Source organism: Ochotona curzoniae, unplaced genomic scaffold, assembly GCF_017591425.1.
Source record: "Ochotona curzoniae isolate NIBS_2020 unplaced genomic scaffold, NIBS_Ocur_1.0 contig_2210, whole genome shotgun sequence".
Taxonomy (NCBI): domain Eukaryota; kingdom Metazoa; phylum Chordata; class Mammalia; order Lagomorpha; family Ochotonidae; genus Ochotona; species Ochotona curzoniae.
In genome coordinates this window covers 14,905,932-14,920,334 of record NW_024465369.1, presented here as the reverse complement: position 1 = coordinate 14,920,334, position 14,403 = coordinate 14,905,932, and the positions used below count along the sequence as shown (strand labels likewise).

General features: G+C 40.5%; 1 protein-coding gene across 1 annotated transcript; it reads right to left on the bottom strand.

The window, feature by feature from the left end:
- Positions 1–2,729: 2,729 nt before the first annotated feature.
- LYPD6B (LY6/PLAUR domain containing 6B) lies at positions 2,730–12,686 on the bottom strand. The gene is made up of 4 exons (XM_040972013.1): positions 12,560–12,686; positions 8,110–8,208; positions 4,816–4,946; positions 2,730–3,375 (listed from the first exon to the last, which is right to left on the bottom strand). The coding sequence occupies exons 1-4, from the start codon at positions 12,672–12,674 to the stop codon at positions 3,211–3,213; spliced, it is 510 nt and encodes a 169-aa protein (XP_040827947.1). The 5' UTR covers positions 12,675–12,686; the 3' UTR covers positions 2,730–3,210.
- Positions 12,687–14,403: the final 1,717 nt, after the last annotated feature.

The window sequence follows — 14,403 nt, the reverse complement described above, 5'->3', positions numbered from 1 at the left end:
GGAACATCACCCTCATTCTTTATTCTTTCATTTGGTGCCTTACAAAGTGTTCATCTACTAGAATCACTTCAATTTGTAAAAACTGCAGCTCTGATTCACTCTATCTCTAACGAATATTTGATTTTTAAAGCTGAGGCTCAGAAACATGATTGTGGTTTTTTTTTTTTTTTTAACACAAGATCCATGGGGGACTCTCAGGCAGTCACGATGGACCCATTTACTAAAGACATGGAGGAAGCTCTTCTCTGGTCCAGTGGTCCTTGAGCTTGTATGTACATCAGAAGCACCTGGAGGCCTTGTTAGAGCACAGATGGAATTTTCAGAGTTGCTGCTTCAGTAGGTCTGGGATGCAGTTTGTAAATTTGCATTTCTAATAAGCTTCCAAGTGATGCTGACTCTGCTGATCTAGGGACCCCACTTTGTGAAGCATACCTCTGCTGTGTATTTTATCACCTATCCACGTTTCTATCATGTAGTCATGACTGGGCTTCAGAAAGAAGGATCCTGTTAGGTAAAAGGTAGTATGCTTGACTTAGCCCCTAACCAATGCCCTGGGAGCTTTTTATATCTTAATTTCAGCATTTAGCTTTGGAGGTGAGGGTTGGGCATTATCTCAGATCTATTAAATTAATGTTTCTAGGATGTCCTGGGAATTTGTTTAGAAATTTACTTAGAATGGGATGATTTATTTCAAGGATTTGAAACCATATCTTTGGGTGAGCCATATTTGTGAGTCTGTGAATAATTTACTTGGAAAAGAAATGCAATTGCTGTTTAAATCTGAAGTTCAAATATAATGGGGCATCCTCTTTTTTTTATTTGGAATACCTCTGGTTCCTGGTTCTCACATGGCCACCTTTAAAACACTCCAGGGAGTGAGCAAAAAGTAGAAGTATACAAACATGAAATATGGAATCAAGAAAACTAAAGTGTTTCTCTAAGAAACACACACACACACCCCACAAAGGAAAATTCATTAATCTAGACAGCAGAAACAAAATCAGAAAAAAAATTACTATCTGCTAATGTGTTTTTTTAACCCAACAATTCATCAATTATATAGTCAAAAGAAACCCTGGGGAATAAAGACACCAAAGATACTATTAAAATATTCCAAGTGAAGCCACATATAATTAATTTCAAACATGCATAAGCTATGAAAACACATATACATCAAGTGAGTGAAATGTGGAATGAATCTATATCAGGCTTCCAACTGCTGCTTCCAGGTGAACCTAAGGTTAGGTCAGAGACAGAGAAATAATGATGTCTACTCCCTCCCTGTTTTATGGGAAGCTAAAGAGCCTTAACATGAGATGCTCCCAGTATATGTCAAGGACAAGAGACACAAATGCAGTCCCTGACATCAGCACATAACTAAGAGAATCAAATAAATGCAAGAACCCAAACATGGGGTACAGGAGTTTGGCTCAGTGGTTAATACACTGCTTGAGATGCCAGCATTTCATACAGTAATGCCTGGGTTCTAGTCTCCACTCTACTTCTGAGTCTAGCTCCCTACTGAAGCACATTATAGAAGGCAGTAGATAATGATGGCTCAAATTTCTGGGCCGTGACAGGAACATGGGAGATCCAAATAGAGACTTTGTCTTCTGGCTTTAGCTTGGTCCAATCGTGGATATTTTGGGCATCTGGGAGTGTTTAACGCTCACTCTCCCTTTCAAATAAATCAAATTTTCAAAAGAGTTGAAAAACTGCTGCAAGACACAACAATGAAAGTGATGTGAGAAGCCATTGCCCTGGCTGAATGACCACCATTGACATCATAGTTCCAGGTCCTGCAAAGAAAGTGGCTTTCTCCTCAGGCAACCTTGACCTCATGCACTTTAGGTTCAGCAAATGTCTTCTGTTTCAAAAAGGTAGCAAATTTTCAGACTCACTCTTGGCCACATCCATGTACTCCCGCCACTGTAGCACGAAAGGAGACAGACATCATATAAGTAATGGACAGGGTTGTGGACTAACAAGCCTTTATACCTAAGAACATATGGTGGAACAGATCTGGCCAGTGGGCCACAGGTGGCCAACCCATGTCATAGGCGAGTCTTTGGAGCAGGGACAGCATCATGAATGGGTTCCGCAGAGCACTGAGCATTCCAAGGGTGCATGCTTAATCAGGGGAAAAAAAGTCACTCCACTAAGTTGTCATTATATACACAAGTGCAGAGTACATAAAGACCCATGTGGGAAGGCAAGATGTCAGGATACTAGAAACAATGAGATGATGCTCCTTTGGGATTCTGATGTGTCACACCAAATCGAAAGAGAAGGAGGCAATGGGATGAAACACAGCTGCGTGTGTTTAGGAAGTATATCTTGGCAGGCCTGACATTCACACAGAGGGTGGAGACTGCATGGGACAGGGGACCCTTTTGCCTTTTAGGGGTGGGGGGACTATGACTCTTTAAGTTATTGTAGCTGAGGTTGTGTCATGTGATAATGTGTCATCCTTCCTACATAGGGAGGCGTCTTGATCATTCTAGTTTACTACGGTTCCATTTAGCACCACCAAAAGTATCTTCCTGAAGAGGAAAAATACTAAGCCACTTTGGCATAAAATCTCATCCACGAAGCCAGCCTATGTCACCGACAGTGTCCCTGACCTCCTGCACAACACCACTAAACCCCATGTCTGGCAAGGAGCACCAGAACACCAACACTTTAAGAGCTTTATTCCCCTCCCCTCACATGCACGCACACTTCGCAAATGGATTTCATATTCATTCCGCAGCAAGGGCTCCTCTTCTGGGGGCCATTCTCAGTACTCTCTTGTCAGCAAGGGTGAGGTTTTACAGATACTCCAACCTAGTGGAAGAAACAAGAGAGTCTGACCCAGTAGCTTCTTGAGTCCACAAGACCAGAAAGTCCTTTCAGCTCCATGCTTAATCAGGCAGGGAGAAGTCATGCTCTGAAACCTGTCAGAGCCATTGGCAGGGTTCTCCCCTCAGAACCGGGACAGAGGCAGCCGCTGTGACGAGGAAGGCAGAAGGTTAGCCAATCTCCATTCTCCATGCTTGCCTCACGAGACAGCATATGAATGAGGCAAACTCCTGACTTTTGCATTGGGGTCCAGGCGCCCTCATCACCACGTGCATGCAGGATTGACCTTGACTCCACAGTACGCTGTTCACACCATGTGGGGCTTGTGCTTCAGAGGGCTCCTCTCTGCCTCTCTGTGGAAGGGCAGTCTCAGAGCAAGGGGAGCACGAAGACCCAGGCAAGCACTGGCAGGTAGGGCGTTGGGGCACTGCTGCCGGAGGTCCTCTGAGCGTGCATCACAGCAAAGACTGCATTAGTGTGGTTGGTGGGTAATTCCACATTGCAGATCATTCCTTCACAGCAAGATCTACACTCCTGTGACAGACAGAAGTGGAGAGGGGAGAGAGAAGAAAACAAGGCAAAAAGGGATGGGGTGAAACAGAGAGAAATGGAATGTCAGCTCTTTCTGCAGACAGACAACAAGAGTTGGCTCTCCAGGGCTGCGTGTCTCCGAGATCCCTGCCTGCCTTCTTCACTGTCCTGCCCACAAGGGGTCAAGGGAGAAAGACCATCTTGAGATCCTTCTCATTCTGACTGCGGCTCATCTGTGTCAACTCGTATAAGCGAGGCAAACAAAAGGAAGGGAAACTGAATATGACTATTTGATGGAGTCAAATAATCTATGAGTTTGTAACGGCAAAATGAAAGGTAAGAACATTTTGGGTTAGCTGTTGAGATTCTCTCAGTGCTGCTTGTTAGGGGGTGGTAATGGCTCAAGATTGTCTATGGTCACACCTGCTTGCAGCAGTGAAAGCCTGTAAATTATGGCTGCTGAGTGATGGAAAGGTTTTAGGCCTAAGAACATAAGGTATAGGGGAAATCACCTCCTACCATAAGACTAATGTGTACCTCATACGACTCCTCAGTCTAATACCCAGGCATTCACGGAGACTTCCAGGTCAGCCAAGTAAGATAAAAGCATCAGCTCCAAGCATTTCTATCAGTGATTCTCACCCCCCAGTGACACTTACAAATCGCCCTTTTAAACATTTTATAACTTAAAAAAACTCCTAAAATCCAGAACCCCTACTCTGAGATTCAACTAGCCTGGATGGCTTCCTACTGCCTCTCTTAAGCATAACCTAGGCACTGTGTAGCCAGAGCTGATGCCATAGAACCATTTTCTATGCTTATCATCTATGTCAGATATCAAAACCTCTTGAAACAAATATGCTTTCAAATAATTTCTAGACATTTCAGGATTCTAGGCAAATTAGGAGTAAAACCTTATTTGGAGTGATAAAATGAGAATCTTATGCAGATCAATTGATCTAAACATATCTATGGTTCATTGTAATAGACTACGGGTAATCTTTCAGTTTCTCATGTCCTCATGTAAGTAGAAGCGGCCAATGGGACAAGGCTTTCCCGGTAAGTGCTGTCACTGCCTCTTTCGGCTTTCCAGCATCCTTGTGCAATTGTGCTTGGGAACTGCCATCCATGAAAACAGCAGCTCAGCTGGGCTCTGGAGTTTCAGCTGTTCTCTTACAGATGGTGTGCTTCCAAGCTTCCAAGCAAAGTTCAAGTTTAGGGTCCAGCTCAAGGAGTCAGGATTCTCATTCATTTTCAGGGACATCATAGTTCAGTGAAGAATTCCCTCTTGGTCTCCTTTTCATCATTGTAATGAAATCCTTCCTCACAGGATAAATATGTTCAACATATGAATTATCCCTTCCATCTCTTCCTGAATGGATAGCTTATCATCACTGGCATGAAATCTGAGACAAAAATTTCACACACACACACAATCCTCACCGTATGTTCAGAATCTCGGTTGTGGCGACATCCCACAAAGTGACATTCGTTCCTAGAAGCGCACTTTTTGGTGATGGAAGTACTTCTTCCATGGCTGGTAAAGTGGTGAACTGTCAAACAGTACTGTGTATCTAGGCAAGAGAAAAACAGACAGGAGAAAGCTTCGTCATTTCTCACGTTCACAGCAAGAGGGACTCCCTCAACAGTCTCTTAAAAAATTAACTTTGAAACTAAAATTAAGGATGTTTCGTAGGTATTTCAGCAAGGAATTTAACAGCAGTGACCTCTAGAGTTTCTAAGCTCCGTTTATGAAAAGACTTCAACTTCTGAAGCATATATGTGTATTTTGAAAAGTGAACATCAATGGGTATTTATCCTTTGATGTCAACTAAAGCTTAGAAAAAACTGCAAGCTCTTTATCAAAATCATAGGTCTTGGGGGATACTGTTTAGAATAGTAATCAAGATGCAAGTTATAATACCACCCATGTCCCATACCAGTGTAGCTGGGTTCAACTGCAGCTCTTTTTTTTTTTAAAGGTTATTTCTTTTATTTTTATTGAAAAATTAGATATATAGAGAGAAGAGACAGAGCTAAAGATCTTCTGTCTGCTGATTCACTCCCCAAGTGGCTGCAACAGCCAGAACTGAGCTATCCAAAGCTAGGAGCGTTTTCGGGTCTCCTGTGTGGGTGCACAGTTCCAAGGCTTGGGCTGTCCTCAACTGATTTCCCAAGCCACAGGAAAGGAGATAGATAGGAAGCGGGGCCACTGGGATTAGAACCAGTGGGATCAGGGTGTAGGCTAGGTGAGGACTTTAGCCACTAGGTTACCGTGCTGGGCCCTAGCTCCACTCTTCATTTGAGCTTACTACTACTGTAGACCTTGGGAGGCAGGAATGATGGCTCAAATAATTATATTTCTACCTCCCATGTGGGTGTTATGGATTAAGCTCCTGGGTCTCAGCTGCAGGTGGATGAACCCTGGCTACTGTGAAGCAAATCAGAGTGAAAAGCCAAAAATTATGCCCTCAGTTACTATACCAGATAGCATCTCTGGGATATACTATTGGGCTGTGTAAGGCCATTCAATGTTCACCTCCTTAAGTCAGCTCCCTAGTGTGAACATGGCAATTCTAACTTTCTTCCACCCTTTCCATTTCTGGACTTTTCTTGGTGTAAGAAGGGATAGAAGCAATGGAAGATGGCCCAATGCCTTGGTACCCTGCACCTACCTAGGAGACCTGGAATAAGCTCCAGCTTCCTGGCTTTGGATCAGTTCAGCTCTGGCTGTTACAGTCATCTAGGGAGTGAATCAGTGGATGGAAGATATTTCTCTTTGTAAATTTGCCTTTCAATAAAAAATGAATGAACCTTCAAGTCTTCAAGTCTCATATCCACTTGTTTGTTTGAGAGGCAAACACAAATCTCTCATCTGCTGAATCACTTCCCAATGTCCCCAACAGCTGGGGTTCGGCTAGAAAGGTAACTCGGGTCTCCCACAGAGAATTTTATCATCAGTGCTGCCTCCCAGGGTTTACTTTAGCAGGAGCCTGAGTCAAGAGGCAGAGTCAGGACCAGAGTCAGACGTGGCCCATAGGTACTCCAATGTGGGACACAGTCATCTTAACCAGCATCCTAACGAGGCTGCATGTTCTCCCCAAATCTTAGTTCTAATAAACAGCCCCCAGGGAAGATTTCATTTACAACCTAATCAAAGGCATCCATTCAGTCAGTAAATATTTACCAACTTTGTAATTTGGGTCAGGCACTGGACTGGGCACCAGGGGGTGTATCAGTTAACTACATAAACTAAGAAGATACTCAAATGTTTGTTAAAGGAATGAATTTTGAACTAAGCATCAATCTCAGCAAGTATGACTGTTTTAGAGATCATCAAGCATTGATAAAATCCTTGGGATTCCTTAGTCCACACTGCAGTCCATCTGTCCTTCCCAGTAGATATCGTTTAAGAAATTCTCCTTGAAGGCACACACAGCTATAAACAGAGGTTGCACCAACAGTTTCCAGGGTTTCTCAGTACTAAGTCACACCACACGCAAGTTTGGTGAACAATCAGCCACAAATATCACAGTAGTCCCATTGGACTCCAACGGAGCTAAACAGTTCCCCTGACCTAGTCAACACTTGAATGAAAAAAGAGACCTGAGAGAAGGAAACTATGGACTCCAACACCTAAAGACTCTCTAACAGGCTCACTAACAGGAAGCTGATGCTGTGTTCTCTGCTTACAAGCGAATCTGTGATGAAACCAGAAACAGCCCAAACAAATGCTTGGACAAAGGATAGAGCAGTCTTCTTCAAGAGCCTCAAGCAGATCCTTCAGGAGGTGCTCAGAAGAAGGCATGTTGTCACATGGGAAGACGTTGTCATATGTGCTTCTGGTCCTAATGACCTGCTTGTAGGATGAGGTGGGAAAGTGGAGGAGAGTGATAGTGATGATCCTGACCCTGTGTAGGCCTAGTTTAATGTGTTTGTGTACATCCAATTTTGGATGGTTTTTTTTAAAGCTTAAAACACAAAAGTTAAAAATGAAAACACAGAAAAAAGTATACAGTATAAGGATGTAAGAGAAAACTACTTTTGTATTTAAATTTTACCATATTTTATATATTAAATAGATATTTTATTCTGTTGTATTTACATTTAAGCTAATTCTTACAGGTCAAAGTTTAAAAATTTTAAATTTATAACAGAGTTAGAAGCAGTTGATATTAACTTATTGACAAAAGTATCTGGTTTTACAGTTAGCCTAAATGTATAGGATTTATAAAGTCTGCAGTGGTATATAATAATGTCCTAGCCTTCACATTCACTTATACTCACTCATTCGCTCACCCACAGTAACTTCCAATCCTGCAAACTCTATTCATGGCAAGTGCTCCATACAATTGTGCCATTTTGAAGTTTATCTTTTTTACTATATTTCAATGTACCTTTACTATGTTTACACGCACAAATATTTTATAATCATCAACGATGTTCAGTACAATAATGGAGTTAGTAGCTGAGGAGTCAAAGGCTATATACTACATGACCTAAGTCTGTAATAGGCCATTCATCTAGATTTGTTTTAGTACACATTATAATGCTTGTGCAACAACAATATTGTTTAACAACGTATTATTTAAAGCATAAGACTGTGGTTAAACATGATGTCAATGTACTTCAAGAAAGAAACCTAGTCTGTTAGGTAAGCCATCTCTACTCTGGGCAAGTCAAGAGAGAACTAAACCAAGTGAGATTATAAGACATCTTTAAGTTCAGCACACTTACTCTGTGGACACCATTTGTCTTCCGCCCATCGATTGCAGTTATAATTGTCTCCTGCATTTTCACAGGTGAAACATTTGAAGCTGTTTGGAAATGGTGTCGCTTTAGAGAAAAATGTAAAGTTAAAAAGATTAAAACACACAAAAAATTCGCAACACATATTAGATTAAGTTACAAAGCATCAGCCTACATTTCCCCATCAGGATTTAGGACATTTTCCTCATTCCCTTTTCTTTAAATTCTTGTTGTTATGAATTGTCACTATAAAGTGATAAAAGTGATTACACCAGCCACTTCGAAAAATCATGGATTATTCTGTTACACTTTATAATTTGGGGATAAGGATGAGTTGAGAGGATGGACAAGCATACTAGAATTAGAACTCTAATTTGATCCCTGAAAATGACTAGAGTCAAGATTATCCTGAATTTGAATTTGGTCTTTCCCAGTAATCAGTGTGTGACTTTTAACTTCTAAGCTAAAATAAGATTTATAGTAATGATGAACACCCCTCTCAGCCACCCCATTTAGCAAAGGGATAGGGAGTTAAGTGGAAAGTTGTAAGTAAGATAAGTAATGAAGTCCCACACACATCAAATCATACTGCTTACCATCTTAGCTACACTTAACCTCAAACAAGTAATCCCTTCTGATATATGTCAGTGACCACAACATTAAATCTGTACCAGGAAATCAACATTTAATACAAGTAGAATAATGACAACAATTATTAAGTGCAAACACTCAGCCTAGGATATTACAGAAAAGAGAAATTCTGAATGGCTAGCAGCCTCAATTGAGAGTAACTAGCTTGTTCCTTTTGTCTTCATTCCTTTTTTCCTTTAGTGGTTTTTTTTCGGGGGGGGGGGTGTTGTTGCTTGTTTTGTTTTTGTTTTGGTGGGGGAGGATATTACCTTGTTTTGTTAATGAACAACAAAAAATGTTATACAGACTACCATATAGAACTCTGTGTAAACCTTCCCAGTCTTCCCATTTTGGGAAATGAAACAAATAGGACAATGAGATCCCAGTCATCCTAGTCTCATAACCAGAAGCTGAGGCACAAATCAGGCAGCAGTGGCCATCCCAGAAACAGGACAGGACAGCAGGAACTGTGTAATATGAGCAAAGTATCAATACTCATGGTTCAGAGGAATTGCATCAAGTATCAAGGAATATGGATCGGTTTTGTCCTACACAGAGGAGGATGCTAGGTAAACGACGGGTGCTCGTTTCAGCAGAAGATATACTAAAATTGGCATTTATCTTCACTTAGTCAATCAGTACAGTTTGAAAATTCTTTATAGTTTGTGCTGCCAGGTTAGCAGTTAAAGTCTAAATGAGCATAACCTTTTGGATTTAGTAATTATAATGACAGAAAATCTACCCTGAGATCACTGAAAAAAGCATTTGAAAAAATTCTCAATTAAGTATTATTTAACTTGCATATGATTTTTCTTTTTTTTTTAATTTTACTTATCATTTGAGAGGCAGAGAAATAGTGTTTCCATTACTAATTCACTCCTCAAACACCCACAATGTCCAGGAATTAGACCAGGTCAGAGCTGGGAGCTGGAAGCTTCACTTGGCGTCTCCCATGGGTAGCATGAACTCAACTATTTGAGTCACTAATGCTGCCTCCCAGGATCTGTATTCCAGGAAGCTGGGATCAGGAGCTCAAGCAAGAAATCAAACCCAGCCTGTCCAACATGTTTGTATGAGTATCTTACTTGCTAAGCAAATACCCACCCATGAGAAGAGAGAGAAGGAGAGTGGGAGAGAACCTTCTAACTTCTGGCTCACCCCTCTAATGGCTGCCAACAGCAAGGGCTGGGCCAGGCCAAAGTCACGACCTGGTCTTCATTCAGGCCATTAACAGGGAGCTGACTCTAAAGTGGAACAGCCAGGAAACAAAGTGGTGCCCATATGGGAAAGCCAGCATCACAGGCAGAGGCTCACCTGTTATGCCACAATGCTGGCTTCGATTATTTTTTTCTGATTTGAAATACAGAGACCCCGTAAAACACATTACTGACCAGTCACGTGAATTTTACTAATGTAAAAAGCATTAATACATTTTTATATTGGGAAAAATATTCAAAAAATGGTGTAATGGGGAGAGATTAATGTCAACTAAATTTGTATGATCTCAGAATGATCTCAGTGTCACATATTTAAGCATACATATGAAAAAATCCACTGGAAGGAAATATTCTAAATTTAAAGAAGGATCCTTCAGAACCTTGAAATTATGCCTGCATTTTCTTTTCTAGTATACATTTGCTATCTCTAACAGATTTTCTCTAATGAATACATATTAGCTTTGTCCTCTTTAGAAATGATGTTTTTCCCTCATAACACTGTACTAGGCTTGAGATGGGCATTTGGCATGGTAAAATGCCACTTGGGAAGCCTGCACCCCTCATCTAGCTGCCTGGTTCCATCTCTGGTTCCAGCTTCCTGCTCCTGGAGACAGCAGATGATGTCTCGAAAATTTAGGTGTCGGCCTCTCTCAAGGGAGACCCAGACTGGTGTCCTCCTGGCTTCCATCTCCATCCCAAGACCTGGCTATTGCAGACACTGAGGGATTGAATCATAGAACGAAGCATTCTTTCTTTGCATTCAAATAAAATTTTTAAAAGATTTAACATTCTATTAGGCATAAAAAGTTCAAAATTTGTAGAAATTACAAGTCAGGAAAAAATGTGCCATGCTTTTCAACCATCAGTACAAAATAATTACCAACTTAGAATTCATAATAAATGGTAAATCGGGACGTATATGCATGGGACATATGTATATGTATATATGTAAACAGCATACATATACATACACATGCATAAGGGCACTTCAAAAAGTTTATGAAAGATTGAATTAAAAGGTAAATATATCAGTGGTGTAAGAAAAATTTTTCAAGTCCATGAATTTAAAACGTCTTCTATGGAGTTCACGGAGTATGTTAATTATGCAAAAACAATTCATGGATCCCAAACTTTTTATCAAAGAAATAAATTTATCTTTTAATTCCAGCTTCCCACAAATGTTTAAAATTGCACCCATAACTGAGTGGCCAAAATTATAAAGGAAACACAAAGGAAAGAACAGTGCTCACAGACCTATTTAGGATAGACACCAGTAGATTATTAGGAGCTTTATGAAAAAGGAAGCAGAGAAAGGAAGAGGAAAAAATATTCCCCCTCTTGCCCTCCTGATTCTGAATTTCTGGAGGAATGCATTTTTAATGCATTCTTTGACTTTTCCATGTGTAGGAACTAAAGGCTTTCACATCCATTCCAAATGCTTTTTTACATCAAGAATTTCTTTCTAATAAAATACATCAGGAAAGTTTTACTTAACTGAAAAAAAGAGAAAGAATGGCCAATGATCAAAGCATATAAACACATGAAATTATTTCAAACAGTGAATGGAAAATCAGAATTAAAAAATGAACCTATTTTGGCACAAAGCAAATTGAAATCCATTCATTCAAGGAGTCTTTAAAAAGTTCACAAGAATGCAAATTACAAAAAAAATCTCTGCTTGCATGAATTTCAAAATTTTTATAGCAAAATAACTTACCTTTCTAACTCTTTTTGTCTTCAAGCTTTAGGGGGATAGCCATGCATTATAAACTGTATGAATACATATTACCTTGCAGGCAATATTCACTTTTCTGTTTTTAAACTATTAGCAATGAATAGAATTTTATATAACCTTTACTAATGATAAGTATATGCAATAGCCATGAAAATTCAGGTAATATTTCTCTCCAAACTTCAAGACAATAATTTATTTTCAAGGTAATCAGTGGCCATTGGGAGCAATCAGTTTATCATTTATGTAGAAAACTACAGCTAGCAGGTTTCAACATAGGTCAATGAAGAACGCTGAAGATCCTCCACCAAAACTATGATTAGCAGGCTTGGCACAATGGCCTAGTGGTTAAATCCTCGCCTTGTACACGCAGGCATCCCATATGGACACTGGTTCCTGTGCCAGCTGCTCCATTTCCCATCCAGCTCCCTGTTTGTGACCTGGGAAAGCAGTACAGGATGGCCATAAGCCTTGGGATCCTGTACCTGCATGAGAGACCAGGAGTGGACTCCTGGCTCCCAGCTTCGGATCAGCTTAGCATTGCTGCAGTTACTTGAGCAGTGAACCAACAAAAGGAAGCTCTTTGTCTGCCCTTCTCTCTGTATATAAATAAATTTTATGAAAAAAACCATGATTAGCAATGGTGCTCAAAACAATTTTTTAAAAAACAAAAAACAGCATCCTTTCAGACTTTAGCAGGAAAACAGGAAATTTTCTGTTATCAGATCCAGACCTACAGATGAAGATTTTCTGGTTTATTATTGGCATAATGCAAAGAGACAAAGCTGTAATAGGCAGGAGAGGGAGGGACAGACCCCTGGCTCCACAGTCATGAGATGGCATGGCAGGTGCTACTTACGGTCAACAGGAGGCCTCACATTATAGAAGTTGATATTCTTGGCAAACACCAAGCTCTCTGAGAGAGTGAAGACCTGGACAACAGCTACAACCAGAGCATGGCACAGGAGCAACATCTTGACCTCGTGTACTGGACTGGCCAAACTCTTATCTGCAAGGAAAACAAAACAAGACAACCAAAAACTCAGCTATAGTTTCTTTATTATCTTACACAACTGGAGTATGTTTTGCTTCTCTTTGGAAAGCTTCATTATTCAGATTCAACACCATTGTGCAGGACCATCACCTGTGAGCAACCTGCATTCTTTTTTTAACCAGGTAAAAGTTAAGTAATTATTGTCTTCTACACTTCATTGGGCTTTTGCACTAACTAGAGAGATTTGGCAGGATGACCAGTGGCCTTTCAGGTTCAGGAAGAATAAACAGTCAATACAGCCCGGTTGTACTTCTCTCTCCCTCCATCTGTGCCTAGCTGGATCTTGTGGAATCACTTATCTCTTAAACCATTATCTCCACACCATGCATGTTTGCCTGGACCACTTATTTGTAAGTTCCTGTTAAACATATAAGACACATAGGTTTGAGATATTTTTTGTCTTTCAAAATATCTAGGACACAGTACAGGTGGTTAACACCAGCAAAGACTGTGCAAACAGAGAAGCAATTTGAGAAAGTTTCTCCTGGACCCCAGAATATACACACTCTGAGATGTAAGACAGGAGTTGCTGTAAGGTACTGGCATTGTAGGTAAAGCCACTGCCTGCAACCCCAGTATTCCATACAGGCATCAGTTTCCATCCAGGCTGCTTTACTTCCAATCCAGCTCCACATTCATGCACTAGGGGAAGCAGCTGAAGATGGCCCAAGTACCTGGCCCCTGCCATCCACATGGGACAACCAGAGCAGGCTCCTGGCTCTTGGCTGCTGCCTGGTACACTGCTAGTCATTGTGGCCATCTGGGGAGTGACCCGGCTGATAGAAAGGTATTCTCTGTGTCTCTCTTCACTCTTTCAAACTAAATAAAAATGCTAAAACTCTAAAATGCCAACTCCACCTGTTCCTATCACAATGGATGCAAGGGGAATATGCTAGGAAGTTCCAGAAGAAACAGAAAACTTATTTGAAATGCTAAAAATCAAATCTAAGATTACTTCAAAAGGTTTCTGAAAAAATGAATTAAGAGGCAAGTATATTTTGGTGCGAACAATTTTCAAATCTATGCATAGTTTTCTTTTTCAAAATATGCATCTACATATGAAGTCCCCTTGTATGCATGGATTGTAATATTTTGTAGCAGTGAAACCCTTACTTTTTAATATAATGTCCCATAAACTTCTTACAGTACACTTATAATGTTAGCCCTGATCTACAAATATAGCTCATTGTTTTCACAAAGTTAACAGGACTGCAAAACATGAGACAAAAGACATGTACAAAGTACTGAGTAAAAAATATAGCATATTAAGCCCTAGAGATTCTACTTGTCACAAGCAGCTGGTGGTAAGAAATCTGTAACTTCCCCCCTGGCAGGTGCTTTGACAATGGAAAGATGTGAATAGCAAGAAAAGTGTGTAACAGGGAGGCTAGAGACTTTGGTCCAAGAACTGGCTCTACTGTTTAATAGCTTTCTGACCTTAGGCAAGCTCTTTAAATTCCATTAACCTCAATTTCCTCATCTGTAAAGTGGCTTAATGATCTTCATTCGGCCCACTCCCTTGGGTAATTGTGAGTATCAGATAGGATCACCTAAGACTGTGTACAAACAGAAATGCTTGTAATAACATTTCTGTGATAATGCTGGAGTATTAAAGCTCAACAACATTGGATGATGACACACTCATTTTC